Source organism: Rosa chinensis, chromosome 5 (genome assembly GCF_002994745.2).
Source record: "Rosa chinensis cultivar Old Blush chromosome 5, RchiOBHm-V2, whole genome shotgun sequence".
NCBI classification, from domain to species: domain Eukaryota; kingdom Viridiplantae; phylum Streptophyta; class Magnoliopsida; order Rosales; family Rosaceae; genus Rosa; species Rosa chinensis.
The window spans coordinates 13,419,923-13,434,426 of NC_037092.1; the positions used below are offsets into that span (position 1 = coordinate 13,419,923).

Below are 14,504 nucleotides of genomic sequence, written 5' to 3' on the forward strand. Positions count from 1 at the left end.
AAGTTAAGAAAAATTTTGGCAACAAGAACTTTAAGGCCAGTTCATCTAAATCTGCTGCTGTGAAAAATGACCTGAATAAGAATAAGTCTCTCAAAACCAGTGGTCCAATGAAATGTTTCTTTTGCAAGAAAACAGGTCATTTCAAGAAGGATTGTGAGGGATTCAAAAACTGGTTGAACAAGAAAGGTACATTTTTATTAAAATCAGTTTTTAACTTAGAGTCACATGCATTTGTTGATGATAATTCTTGGTGGTTTGATACTGGCTCACCCATTCATATTGTTAATTCATTACAGGGATTATCAAGCATAACAATCCCAAACAAGAATGAAACAAGGGTATGCACTACAAGTGGCCAAAGGGTGGCAGTTCAAGCTGTAGGAATTGTTAAATTAGTTTTCAAAAATCAGTTCGTATTAGTACTAGAAAATGTGTATTGTATTCCTTCAATAAAGAGAAACCTAATATCTGGCTCTCAATTTGTAATGAATGATGGTTTTAGTTTCTCCAGTAATAATAAGGCTATGTTTTTCTTTAAAAATATGTCTTGTTTTGGTGATGCAACATTAATCGATGGCTACTGGCAGTGGCGGACGCACGTTGGGACGAGTGGGGGTAGCTGCCCCCAGTGGATTTTTTTCATTTGCGCAGCAGCTTCATATATATATATATATGTTATGTTCATTGGTTTGCCCCCAGAAATTATGCTGCCCTGCCCCCAGAGGTAGTGTAATCTGCTGCCTCACAACGATTAAACTAAAGAAAGTTACACGTGTAAATGTGTTCAAACATTTGGCTTTTATAATCTTACACGGGAAAGTTAGCTGCTTTTTCTGCATTACCAAGTTCAAATTGAACAAAGCATTAGATTAATGGGAGCTTCTGCTATCCACCTAGGTGAGGGTCACCTGCCGTCCCTTAACATCACGTGCAGTACACGCGCTGACGGTACAGTGCTGAAACCAAAAAACCTCTTTTTTTTTTACAGGTCGTTGCAAGTAAAAAAAAAAATTACATTAGGGCTGTTTTGAGTTTATAGCAAACTCTCCGTTTTCGTTTTCAGTTTTCATTCGCAGTCACCATCCAGCCACGGCTCCAAACTGCAAAGCGAAACCGATCATTAAGCCAATAACAGACGGCAGCAAGAGTAGATCTTCGTCCACAGCAAGAGTAGAGTTCCACAAATCCCCTCCATTGGAATACCGCTTTTCTGAGAAAGCCCCCGTCAATTTGGATCCGATTGTTTGGTTAGGAGGCGGCGCTGAAGAATGAAGAAGGACTGGGCTTGAGAAACGAAACCCGAAATCGAAATCGAGGTAGGTGTAAACGTAGAAGAGGTAGGGGATTTGATAACGTTTCCCAGGTCACTCGTGCCCGTCACTATAGCATGTCTCATCATATTTAGATTTGTTAATCATGGTTTAATCTGGGCAGGATTTAATGCATCTTCGGTTATTAATATACAACTGTGTGATTCTGGTTGTGAAACATGAAACTTAATCTATATCTGCTGGTTGTTTTGCTAACAGAATTGGTAGAGTTCCACAAATCCCTTCCATCGGAATACCGCTTTTCTGACAAACCCCCCGTCAATTTCGATCCGATTGTTTGGGGAGGAGGCGGCGCTGAAGAAGGAAAACGGACCGGGCTTGAGAAACGAAACCCGAAATTAAACATGGCCTTTGGGAAGAGGTCGAAATCGAGAGGTCACCGACTTCCAGACGAGGGGACGCTGCCCAAGTGAATTGCGTATAAGTAATTTGTAATTATTCAAGTGGAGATTTGGATGGCTGTGGTAAATATATGTAGGATTAAATGATATTCAAGTGGCGGCTTGTATGGCAGTGGTGATTGTATATATATTTGTCGCTAATTTATGTGAATAATTGCACTCCAAATGAACGTTGCATAGGTGAATAGAAAAAGGTGAGATCGACTAGGGTCGGCCATCGGCGTCCATCAGAAGACCGCAGATCTGCCATAGCCCCCTTCAATTTCTATCCGACAGTTTGTGTAGCAGACTAGCAGGCAAGGTGACGATGGCAATAAGGTAGGGGCTCTTGAATTAGGGTTTTGGGTTGGTGGAGTTGAGGGATTGGGTTTGTTTTTGTGTTTTTTGGTGGTTTATTTTGCAAATTAGGGTTTTGGGTTTGGTGGAAATTTATTGAATTTGGTGCGGTTTTGCAGCTATTGTGGTTGGACAGGGTGACCGGAAGGGTTTGCACGTCGATTTCTGCAAAGGCCATGGCTATAACAGGGATTGAGGATTGGCGATACTGGAACTGGATTGCTGCTGAAGAATCAAGGTAGTGGTTTGTTCATGCTTTTGTCCTATGATTGGATCCTATAGTAGATGTGTTATGGATGCTAAACTTATGATTTGCAAGTATATTTTCACTGTTTTTTTAGCTCAGATTTATTGCAAATTAAATTTCTCCTTTCTGTTGTTGCAAAACATTTCCTTGCTTGGTGGGTTTATATTGGAACAGATTTCTCAATGAAATCTTTACTGCCATTGGCCGGGATGTCATTCTTCTTTTCATTATTACGTGTTTCATGGAAAAACGTAGAAAACTAAAGGCAAAACCATTTGGAGTTCCATCAATTCTGGAGGTCAATTGACAGCTCATTATTCTAACGAGTGGGGGTGACATTGATTGTTTCTATTTTAGAATTTTCTAAATTGACGACGTTTTTCTAGAATCCCCACCTTTGTATCCCTTAAAAGAATGAATTATGTTATAAGCAGATAATAAGTGCCACTTCTGTATGCTGCCGTAGGATTCCAATAATTTCTCAGTGATAGCAACTCATGTATGCCTGTCCTATTTTCTGATACAATCCCTTCTATCTCAGAATTGTGGATTTTCTGGCTATAGAGTACTTTTCTTGGTTTCTGTTACTTGAATTTCTGATTAAGCATACTCTGATATATTATTCGATATTAAAAACATTCTTGCGTTAGCTTCTGTTCATTTGGATATCATATAAGCCGTATACTATTATTATCTTCAAAATGAATACATTCCTCTAAGAATTGCGAATTATAGTTTCAGTTGAAAAATGCAATTGAAATTATTTAAAGCTTGTTACAAATGAATATACTTGTCTCACAACATTTTGAAGTACAAAAACAATTCAAGAGAAATAGTTCCCCTTTATCAGACATTAAGCAGGGTATTATGGGCTCAGTCTTTGCTGATAGAGCAGAACTGAATACAAGCAGATGTAGGAAATATGTGTACCTCTAGCACATAACAAGCTTTAAAATGGAGGTATACTAGAGAGGCCCTAAAGAAACAAAAAGTACATAAAGTAACAATCAGACTCCGGAAAGTTAGAACATCAAATGATATCCGAATTCTCCTTGACCTGGTTGATGTGAGTCATCAGTAGCATTTGTTCAAGAATTGATTGCTGTGGATGCCAATGGTTGGCTTCACTTGCTTCACCAAATGCTTGAGAATCTGAACAATGGTTTTGTAAAATAGGCTGTACTCAATTTGTTCTTTGAATACTCAAAACAAATCTAGTTTGGCTTTATCAAACTGAATGGGGATAATACATCACAGTCCCCTTTAATCTTTTCCCTTATTCTCTATTCAATTCAAATTCCAGACCTTTAAGCTTCTTGGGTCGTCGCAATTGTTGCTACTATTATATATACGATTTGTGTGTGAAATGAATAAAAGTAACCTTGCTTTGTTCTGAGATTTAGATCAAGTGTGTAATTTTGAAATCATTTTTCATACAGTATTATATATGTGCAGCCTATCAGCGTTTTTGGCATGGCTAAAGTTTTCTCTGAGCCATGAGTATAGTCTAGAACTTCATAAACAAGTGTTAACAGTCTTAAGAATTTCATAATCTTTTTATGTCTCATATTACTGCTTGCTGGTATTTTGACAGGAGTCAAAAGTGGTATGAACCAGAATGGTGGAAGTTTGGTGATATAAAATCGTAAGTTGTACTTCAACTTATTTCATCATTTAATTGAAAGTAGATTATATCCTGATTACTTGTAACTTCTTATCAAAGAATTATAATCAAATGTTTAATTAATGGGAGCAATTCAGATGGACTGAAATTCATAAAAGCTATAAATTATTAGTTACATCCTGTTGAGTAGATTAGTAGAACATCCGATGTATCAGTTCGAAGATGTGCAGTTTCTGAAAAAATAGTCTTTGTAAATTTGCTTGGGAATAGGTTTTATTTTGCATAGCTTCATGAGATATGCAAGCTCTTGGAGGTTTATGCACATTCATTCCATTTTAGATAGTTTTATACATATTTGTTTTCTGTATTCTCATAGCAAGAACAACCGACAAAATTTTATCAAGTTCAGGAACCACTCTTGGTTTGTTAAATCTTCGGTGATCCTGCCAACTACATATAATAGTCACATCTTGACATAAAATATGCCTAAACTAATGGTATGAGTCACAGATTTACAGCCATGCATTTCATGCCAAATCTTGAAGATGTTATACTGAAATTAAGTTTCTGCATCCAACAGATATTTTTGCCATGCTTCAGGTGAGATGTATGTCATTTCTCAAGGTCTGGCCAAATTTGTTTGAATAAATTGGTGAGTCTTCCTTCTGCTAAACTATTTTTTGTCTGAATTCTTTCCGATAAACTGGTTCCTTCATTTATCACTGTGCAGAGCACTAACTAACTTGAATTCTGGTGAGTTGTTCTGCTGAGTTCCTATTAGCCAAATTTTCGTATCAGGTTTATGTTTTGTCAATGACTGATAGTATTTTTGAAATGCATGTTTAGAAGTAGAACCATTTTGTGTTGTTTGTTAGAAAGATTTGTTTTTAGTTTTGTTTTCTCTCTTCTCTTCACTAAAACTTGTCTTCATTTATTTGTCTACAGCTCCTATCATCATTAGTTTCATCAAGGTACAAGCACTACAAAAAAGAATTGATGTAATTGGTGAGTACTATGTCTATATGTATATGCATCTGGGTTTCTATATGAACTCTTAATTGAAGATGTTATGCAGAAAAGTCTGTTTTCTTAACCAAACTTTCATGGGGTGAAGCTTTTGTTTATATTTCTTACGTGTTCCTAATTTTGGGTCTTGGTGGAATCTGTTTGTGTGCGTGTGCGTGCGTGTGTGTGTGTGTGTGTGTGAATATTATGGTCATGACTGGCATCAAAGATATGGTTACTTTTCTGTAGAATTGTGAGTTTGATATGGGGTTTTAGTGACAATGTACATGTTGTTGATGGTGTATATGCATCTTTGCATATCCATATGTAGTTGCCAAGTATATTCATGATTAAGATTAAAGATGGTTAGATTTTTCTGAAGAACTGCAATTTCAGCAAGCTTGATTATATGGGATTTAAGCGATAGTGTTGTATATGGGGTTTTGCATACGCATAAAAGTCTATATGCAGCTGAAATCAAAGATGGTATACTGAAATTATGTTTCTGCATCCAACAGATATTTTTGCCATGCTTCATGTGAGATGTATGACATTTCTCAAGGTCTGGCCAAATTTGTTTGAATAAATAGGTGAGTCTTCCTTCCGCTAAACTATTTTTGATCTGAATTCTTTTCGATAAACTGGTTCCTTCATTTATCACTATGCAAAGCACTAACTTGAATTCTGTGAGTTGTTCTGCAGAGATATTCTCCGTACCTACGTCCATGATGATGTCAGTGTCGGATCTTGGTTTATTGGGCTTGATGTTAAACATGTTAATGACGCCAAGTTTTGCTGGTTCTCTTGGACAGGAGGTCTGTCTCTCTCCCTCACACATATACACAAGTTACTATATAAAATTTGGTGCCAGCCCATGCCGATTCAGTTGATTTACTTCTTAAGGTGTTTTTTGTTACAGAAGCCATTTGTGCTGGTGTATGATTTATTTGCTTTGTGGTGGTGGATCAAAGTTAAACCAGATGTAGGGAGGTGGTTTAAAAGACATGAATCCAATATCCATGAGATGTTTGCAGCCTGCACAATGTAGACTGTAGAGTATGAAGATTGAGGAAAAATCATAGCTGTGATTGAGAATTTATTCCAAGAATCTTACCGTAGGTGAAGTAGCTTTGTTCCCATTACAGTACACTGTAGATAGGAAAGAAGGGATTTCAACAAACTATGCCTAGAGAAGGCGGTCGGTATAGCTTTATAGGTTTAGTAACACAAATTTTACAGTGTAATAGAGGGTGTTCTTATTGCAACATAATCACACATTTCTTTATTCAGAGCAGTAAAAATTTTGGATTTCCTTTTGAAAATATTTACTCATCTCTGGAATGAGGGTCAAGATTGGTACATTCTTGCATTTGTATTCCTCTTTGTGCCCCAAGTTCCTCTTCATTTTGATGAATCCTTTGCCTATTAAGGATAGACCTTTGCATTGATACTGGGATACCTAAACTAATTACCTTAATAGACCTTTTCTGGAACCCCGAGAACCCTTGCTGATATTACCATACCAAAATTCTTAATTGTTTGCCTAGTTAATTATGATTTTATGACAAACAAAAATATGGATTTCTCAATCTTCCTCCTCACGGATTTCTCAATAAACAAGCGTACAGATCTAGAGCTTGTACGTCTAATATTTATCTGTAGCACCATTCAATTGTCAATATTTAACTCAGAATATACATCACAGGAGTGTGCACCACAACATGGAAAACCTAGAATTAAGACAGAATTATGGCGACTATCATATGTGAAGCCCAAGAGCAATTCTTTACAATCAGAGTGGAACAACAATAATACAACTTAAACATAACAGAAATTTGGAGTTTGGGGTTTTGTTTAGAGTCAAACACATAACAAATTCGGAAACATGATCGCACTAGGCCAACAAATGAATCAAACTACAGTTTTTAACTGTAGTCTGATTACCATGTTTGCTGTTGTGATAGGTTATGCCTTTCATTTCAACCATCCATGCTTCAAAGTTAATGTCATTTGATTCTACACTTTCTAGAAAAAAAAACTAGGGTTTTGATAGTTTCATATAAATTCAGAAAGTAGAAATTACGTCTTGAGCTGCATTTAAGTGCTCGTACAACATTTGATTGACGCTTGAGCATTTCTGATCTTTCCCCTCCAGTCTTTTGAATGTTTCATTGCACTTCCTACAAAGCCTGAAAATAGAACAAGTTTTTGCATTAGCAACATGCAGCATGCATTTATCCACAGAAGAGACTCTGAAAAAAGGAGGATTTGATGAGCTTACAAGGTCAGCAAGTTGACCAGATAACCAAGCTCAGAAGGAAGAGTGCCAGAAAATTGATTGACTATTAATTATTAAATACAACAAGTCTCTTCGAAACATAGAAGATGAACTTCATGCTAATCAATCTAACAACCCAAAATATGAGGAAAAGCCCATAATGCAATGCATCAGAGACCCAGATCAAGTCCATAAAACTGATTTAAGATTCAGCAGTAAGTAATTTCCAAAAGAAAAGCAAAGCTAAATGATTAAACTGTAATGAGTAAAGGGTTTCATTATCTGGTGCTGCATATCACAAAGTTCAAAACTTTAAGAGCCCAGATCGAGCAAACTTGAAAGAGAAATAGGGTCTAACCTCAAATATGTTCTTCAGCAGCTCATCAACTATAAAGTTAAAAAGCCAAAAAAGACGAACAAAAAACAGAGATCAAATTTCAGATCAAACAAAAGGATGATCCATTTACATAATTGAAATGGGTTGTTCAAACTCTACCTTCCTCCATTGTCAATTGAAACTGCTTCATCACTACTGGATTATGAATACCCATCTTCTTTTCTGTCAGTTCCCTTTAGTTAAACTCCCGTAAACCCAAAACAAATTGCAGAAGCATTTCAATTCCGTATTAATAAAATTCATAGACATCCCAAATTCAATCAATCTAATGCTTTTATACATCAATTCTGTATATCCATCTCCACCACAAAATTACATATATAATTAATCTCAATATCCCAACAGAAACACATTCACAACGCAAAGGCTTGGAATTCTTACCTTGTACCATTTCTGCCGAGACTTCATGCAGTCCTCCTTAGTTCCTCATCATCCCTTTAAAAATCAATCGAAATCAAGACCAGAAGCTCCCCTTTACATTTCAATTTCCCCTGTTTCCTCCAAGAACGAAATTCAAGAACAACAATCAAAAGAACTGAACATTAATAACTCCGTTAGAGTGAAATTGAAACTCACTAACTCAGCCTATTAACGTATGAGAGGCTTGGGAGAATGGGTTACCAGAACGAAGAGAATAATCTGGCGGCGTCCGCGGCGACTCTAGTTGAAATCAGAAGTCGGGCCATTGGTTTTGATAAAAGGAAAGGCACTGACTCTATTCTTGGAGGTATTGGAGCTCGATTCGATTTGGAGAAGGAGGACCGGAGAAACCCAGGGTCTAGGATTCCGATGATGGAACGTGCGGGGTCCTTCGAGGTACGGCCGGCGGCGAGGCTTCTGGATTTTGATGTCCGGCTTCCTCTGAGCACGCTGATGGCGGGGGTGTGTTGAGGAAATGACCGAAACTTGATGAGAGCTAGGGAGCAGCGCCGTCGCGACTTTGATGGTCGCGTGATGAGGCAGGCGGCGTGGATGGCAGTGATCTTCTTGGGTTTTGATCGCAATCGGGTCCAGAATCGATTGGCTGTGGCGTGTTTTGAATGGGTGGCCGGAAACGGTGGTCTCCAATGATGGCAGAGAGAAGTGGAAAGGAGAGAGGAGAGAATTAGGTGTGCGGCCGATGAAGAGAGAGAGATTGTGTTGAGTTTCTAGGGTTAGTTTCTATAAATACTAGTGGACATAAAGGTAAAATTGGTCCGGTGGAGGGAAAGAATTAACATTGAAAATTGAAAAATGCCGCCGATTTAACATTTTTTTTTTAAAGAAATTAATATCAACATTTTTATTTAATTCATTAATTACTATAAAATAATGCACGGTTTGTGTCCACAATCGAATAGAAATTCGACAATTTATTCATGTCATACCAATTTACTACTAACGATATAAATTAACAAAACTATAAATAAAGATATGGTACATCTCAAACATTTTCAGCAATTTAAATATAATTTGTTTATTAGGGTTATTCAAAACTAAAACCCTCCATGAGCAAAATGGGGGAGGAAATGGAATTTTAAAAAATTCACCGTTGGATGTTGTCCGCATAAGAATATATGGTAGTGGTAGAAATTTCAGCGATTTCCGTCTTTGGTTGGGCCCTGATCTGCCTGGTCAACTCGATACCCTAAATAGAACATAAAACAAATATGCTGGTAACCGGTTCTTGGCAATTCACTTTTTTCGATCTTTCAGCTCCCACACTCTCGTGGGTAGGGGGTCTACTTACGGATGTCAAAATTCTGGAACGTTTGTCCTAGCATGGTGCCGCTCCCCTTGGGGAAGTTTGCTTGTGCAAGCGTTGACTGCTCCGTTGAGTGCCTTATTCACGGTGGATCGGCCTAATTTTTTTACACAATACCTATCACTGTTGTATAAACATATGGAAATTTTTGGATTGATCGATTTCCATTTTAGAATTTTTGGATCGCACATAATCCTTATATGCCTAGTAATGTAGTATAACTTGTTTATTAAGCTTGTTACCCTCCATGAGCAAAATGGGGGAGGAAATGGAATGTTTTAAAATGCACCGTCAGATGTTGTCCGCATGAGAATATATGGTAGTGGTAGAAATTTCAGCGATTTCCACCTTCGGTTGGGCCCCGATCTGCCCGGTCAACTCGATACCCTAAATAAAACATAAAACAAATATGCTCGTAACCGGTCCTTGGCAAGTCACTTTTTTCGAACTTTCAGCTCCCACTCTCGTGGGTAGGTGATCTACTTACGGATGTCAAAATTCCATAACGTTTGTTGTGGCATGGTGCCGCTCCCCTTTGGGAAGTTTGCTTGTGCAAAGCGTTGACCGCTCCGTTGGGTGCCCTATTCATGGCGGATCGGCCTAATTTTTTTACACAATACCTATCACTGTTGTATAAACATATGAGAATTTTCATATTGATCGATTTCCATTTCAGATTTTTTGGACCGCACATAATTCCTATATGCCTAGTAATGTAGTATTACTTAAAACTAGGCTTGTTACCCTCCATGAGCAAACTGGAGGACGAAATGAAATTTTTAAAAATACACCGTCAGATGTTGTCGGCATATGAATATATGGTTGTGGCAGAATTCCAGCCATTTCCACCTTCGTTTCGGCCTCGATCTACCCGGTCAACTCGATACCCTAAATAGAACATAAAACAAATATGCTAGTAACCGGTCCTTGCCAATTCATTTTTCCGATCTTTCAGCTCCCACACTCTCGTGGGTAGGGGGTCTACTTACGGATGTAAAAATTCCGGGATGCTTGTCCGCGCAAGGTGCCGCTCCCCTTAGGGAATTTTGCATGTGCAAAGTGTTGACCGCTCCGTTGGGTGCCTTATTCAAGGCGGATCGGCCTAATTTTTTCAGACAATACCTATCACTGTTGTATAAATATATCGGAATTTTCAGATTGATCGATTACCATTTCAATTTTTTTGGACCGCACATAATCCTTATATGCCTACTAATGTAGTATAACTAGTTTATTAGGCTTGTTACCCTCCATGAGCAAAATGGAGGACGAAATAGAATTTTTAAAAATTCACCGTCGGATGTTGTTGGCATACGAATATATGGTAGTGGCAGAAATTTCAGCCATTTCCGCCTTCAGCTCGGCTTCGATCTACCCGGTCAACTCGATACCATAAATAGAACATAAAACAAATATGTTTGTAACCAGTCCTTGCCAATTCATTTTTCCGATATTTCAACTCCCACACTCTAGTGGGTAGGGGGTCTACTTACGGATGTAAAAATTCCGGGATGCTTGTCCGCGCAAAGTGCCGCTCCCCTTAGGGAATTTTGCGTGTGCAAAGCGTTGACCGCTCCGTTGAGTGCCTTATTGAAGGCGGATCGGCCTAATTTTTTCAGAAAATACCTATCACTGTTGTATAAATATATCAGAATTTTCAGATTGATCGATTTCCATTTCAGTTTTTTTGGACCGCACATAATCCTTATATGCCTACTAATGTAGTATAACTAGTTTATTAGGTTTGTTACCCTCCACGAGCAACATGGAGGACGAAATGGAATTTTTAAAAATGCACCGTCGGATGTTGTCGGCATATGAATAAATGGTAGTGGCAGAAATTTCAGCCATTTCCTTCTTCGGTTCGGCCTCGATCTACCCGGTCAACTCGATACCCTAAATAGAACATAAAACAAATATGCTCGTAACTGGTCCTTGCCAATTCATTTTTTTTGGTCTTTCAGCTCCCACACTCTCGTGGGTAGGGGGTCTACTTACGGATGTAAAAATTCTGGAACGTTTGTCCGCGCATGGTGCCGCTCCCCTTAGGGAAGCTTGTGTGTGTAAAGAGTTGACCGCTCCGTTGGGTGCCTTATTCACAGCGGATCGGCCTAATTTTTTCAGACAATACCTATCACTATTGTATAAACATATGGGAATTTTCAGATCGATCAATTTCCATTTCACAAATTTTTGATTGCATATAATCCTTATATGCCTAGTACTGTAGTATAACTAGTTTATTAGGCTTGTTACCCTCCATGAGCAAAATGGGGGAGGAAATGGAATTTTTTTTGCCGTCAGATGTTGTCCGCATACAAATATATGAAGGTGGTAGAAATTTCGGCGATTTCTGCCTTCGGTTGGACCTTGATCTACCCGGTCAACTCGATACTCTAAATAGAACATAAAACAAATATGCTCATAATCGGTCCTTGCCAATTAATTTTTTTACATCTTTCAGCTCCCACACTCTCATGGGCAGGGGGTCTACTTATGGATGTCAAAATTCCAGAACGTTTGTCCTGACATGGTGCCGCTCCCCTTAGAGACACATAGTAAAAATATTAACGGCTTTTGGCTTCATTTCAAAATCCATCAACTCAATCAACCATAATAACTTTAATATAACTAACAAAAACACACAATTTTCCAATCTATCAGTAGACTTTGTTCACGACCATCTTGCATAAGCTCTAGCTTTGTGACTTGTGTACAAAATCTAGAAAAAATAATTGCTTTGTGACTTGTGTACAAAATATAGAAAAAATAATTCCTACAACCGTTCGACGTCCACTTGGAGAGCTTTAATTATACAATTTCTCCATTTTTTTTTTTTTTTTGCCATTTTAGTTTTATGTCACGGACAAATTTGAGATAACAAAGTGTAGTTTATTTATTCATAAAAAATAAAAATACATACAAAATAAATAAAAACAATAAAAAACCCCAAGCCCATGGCAAACGCCTAGGCCCTTCGAACGTCCAGGCCCATTTCGAACCACCAAGTCCAGGCCCATTTCGAGTTCTGCAAGGAACGCAGAACCACCGAAACTGACGATGGCCACCAATCCTCGATCCAAACCACCACCTGTCATCCAACTCCGATCCGATCTTTCACCTCACATCAAGTATCTGCATATTAACCTCCTATGGCCACGAAACCTTGCCGACAAGCAATAGATCTCAACCCAGTCAACCAACCATTCAACCTGTATGGATTTTCCCGTGCTACACACGATTCTGTTCATCCAGAACCAGAACCAAAATCAAATACACCAACTTTTTCGAGATATCCCTAATCCTATATCAACTAATCTTGTTTATTGCTGCAACTCAGAAACCCGATTGACCCAATTGGAAAACCAATCAAAGAACACAAATTCAAGGTAAAAAGCAATCAAAATTTAAGATGGGTACCTCAGTTTTTGTGACAGTTTGAACAGATTTCTGCTTGGAATCAGCTCCAAGCTTGGAAGCGGTCTTCAACATGCAAAGGGAGAGGGATCGTCGAATGCCTTGAATGATAAGTTGGAGGGGGCTGATTCTTTAATCTGCACCAGTTCTTCTTCGAAATTCTTCGTTTTTCGGCGGAGGCGAGAATGGGATTAACCGATCCCATGATCGGTGATATGGCTTTGGGAAGGGTACCAGAGGGAGGTACCTCGACTTCTTTCTACCTCAATCCTCAATGAACTGAGGCTTTTACCCCCTCGTTTCTACCTCAATCATAGAGATGAATTTTCGGGTTTGGGGAGCTTGTATCCGAGCACGGGGGCGGTGAAGAAGAAGAAGAAGAACAATAGCTCCAGAGATGTCATTCTTTATTATTGGGATTTTACCCACTTTTTACCCGTTCTCTCTCTCTCTGTCTCTGAATCAAAGTTGCAATTTTTTTTTTCTTCAAACCCGTTTCTAAGAAGACGGTAACGGAGACTTCCACGTTAGTCAAATTGGGTCTGACCAGCCTGACATATGGCCTGGACCAACCGATCGGCGGCTGTCGTTCTGCCACGTCACCAGGTGACCCTCACCTAGGTGGATAGCAGAATCTTCGTAGATTAATACCCATAACTCCACAAGGCACGCCTTTTCCAACAACAAATGAAATAGAAACTTCATCAAGGACTAGGCTAGCTAGCTAGCTTAGAGTACGTGCTAGCCTGATACCTATGGAAACTTACATGAGCAATCTCATGACTAGTTTGAATTACTTTGAAATATCTTTTACTATTCTCAAAAAAAAAAAAAAAAAATCTCTTACATTGTTTGGTTTTTATACAAGAAGATTGGATTGCTTGTATCCGGTGTTTTTTTTTAATGCACGCTGATTTTGTATTTTTTTTTGTTAGGAAAAATAGAGTGTATTTTACAGTAAATAGATGGAAATAAATTATGTATCAAAAAATATATTACTTTAAAGTCATTTTATCTGTTAGAAAGTTAAAATATGTATTCATTGAAAATATTATCAATATCGAAAGATTGAAAAATTATGCTTCATTCATTGTAGTATTTTATATTTATTTGTTCAACCTTGTTTTTTTGCCCCCACTCACAAAAATTTCTGGGTCCGCCACTGGCTACTGGTGTGTTAATTATTCTAATATTGCTGTTGTTACTCAAGTACAAAATCATGATATTTTCAACGTGTCCAAATCTTCTGGTGTTAAAAGGAAAAACCAGCAGCATGTATCTTCTTTTCTTTGGCACAAAAGGCTAGGACATATTTCTAAACAAAGATTGCTTGAGTTAGTCAAACAAAATATTCTTCCTGCATTGGATTTTAGTGATTTTGAAACCTGTGTGGATTGCTTGAAAGGAAAAATGACAAATTTGAGAAATTTCAGTTCCAAAAGAAGTGAATCATTGCTTGAGCTAATCCATACAGATGTTTGTGGTCCATTCCCAGTAAACACTATTTGTGGAAATTCTTACTTTGTGACTTTTATTGACGATTTTTCAAGGTATTGTTTTGTGTATCTGATTTCTGACAAGTCACAAGTTTTAGATGTTTTCAAAATTTTCAAAACTGAGGTAGAGAGACAAACTGAACATCTTATTAAAGTAATCAGGTCTGACAGAGGAGGGGAGTATTATGGAAAATATTCAGAGAAAGGGCAACATAAAGGACCGTTTGC

At 38.0% G+C, this 14,504-nt stretch overlaps 1 protein-coding gene and 1 long non-coding RNA gene across 2 annotated transcripts; one reads left to right on the top strand and one right to left on the bottom strand.

The window, feature by feature from the left end:
• The first annotated feature begins 1,043 nt into the window (after nt 1-1,043).
• On the top strand, nt 1,044-5,992 carry LOC112166928. The gene is made up of 8 exons (XM_040505726.1): nt 1,044-1,316; nt 1,530-1,795; nt 1,913-2,050; nt 2,188-2,306; nt 3,910-3,960; nt 4,520-4,539; nt 4,885-4,944; nt 5,757-5,992. Exons 4-8 carry the CDS (start codon nt 2,245-2,247, stop codon nt 5,990-5,992), a joined length of 429 nt encoding a protein of 142 aa, XP_040361660.1. The 5' UTR covers nt 1,044-1,316; nt 1,530-1,795; nt 1,913-2,050; nt 2,188-2,244.
• A 6,215-nt stretch (nt 5,993-12,207) lies between these two features.
• On the bottom strand, nt 12,208-13,323 carry LOC112165923. Its single transcript, XR_002923064.2, has 2 exons — nt 12,784-13,323; nt 12,208-12,606 (listed from the first exon to the last, which is right to left on the bottom strand). It is a non-coding gene; the product is annotated as an uncharacterized LOC112165923 (long non-coding RNA).
• Nucleotides 13,324-14,504: the final 1,181 nt, after the last annotated feature.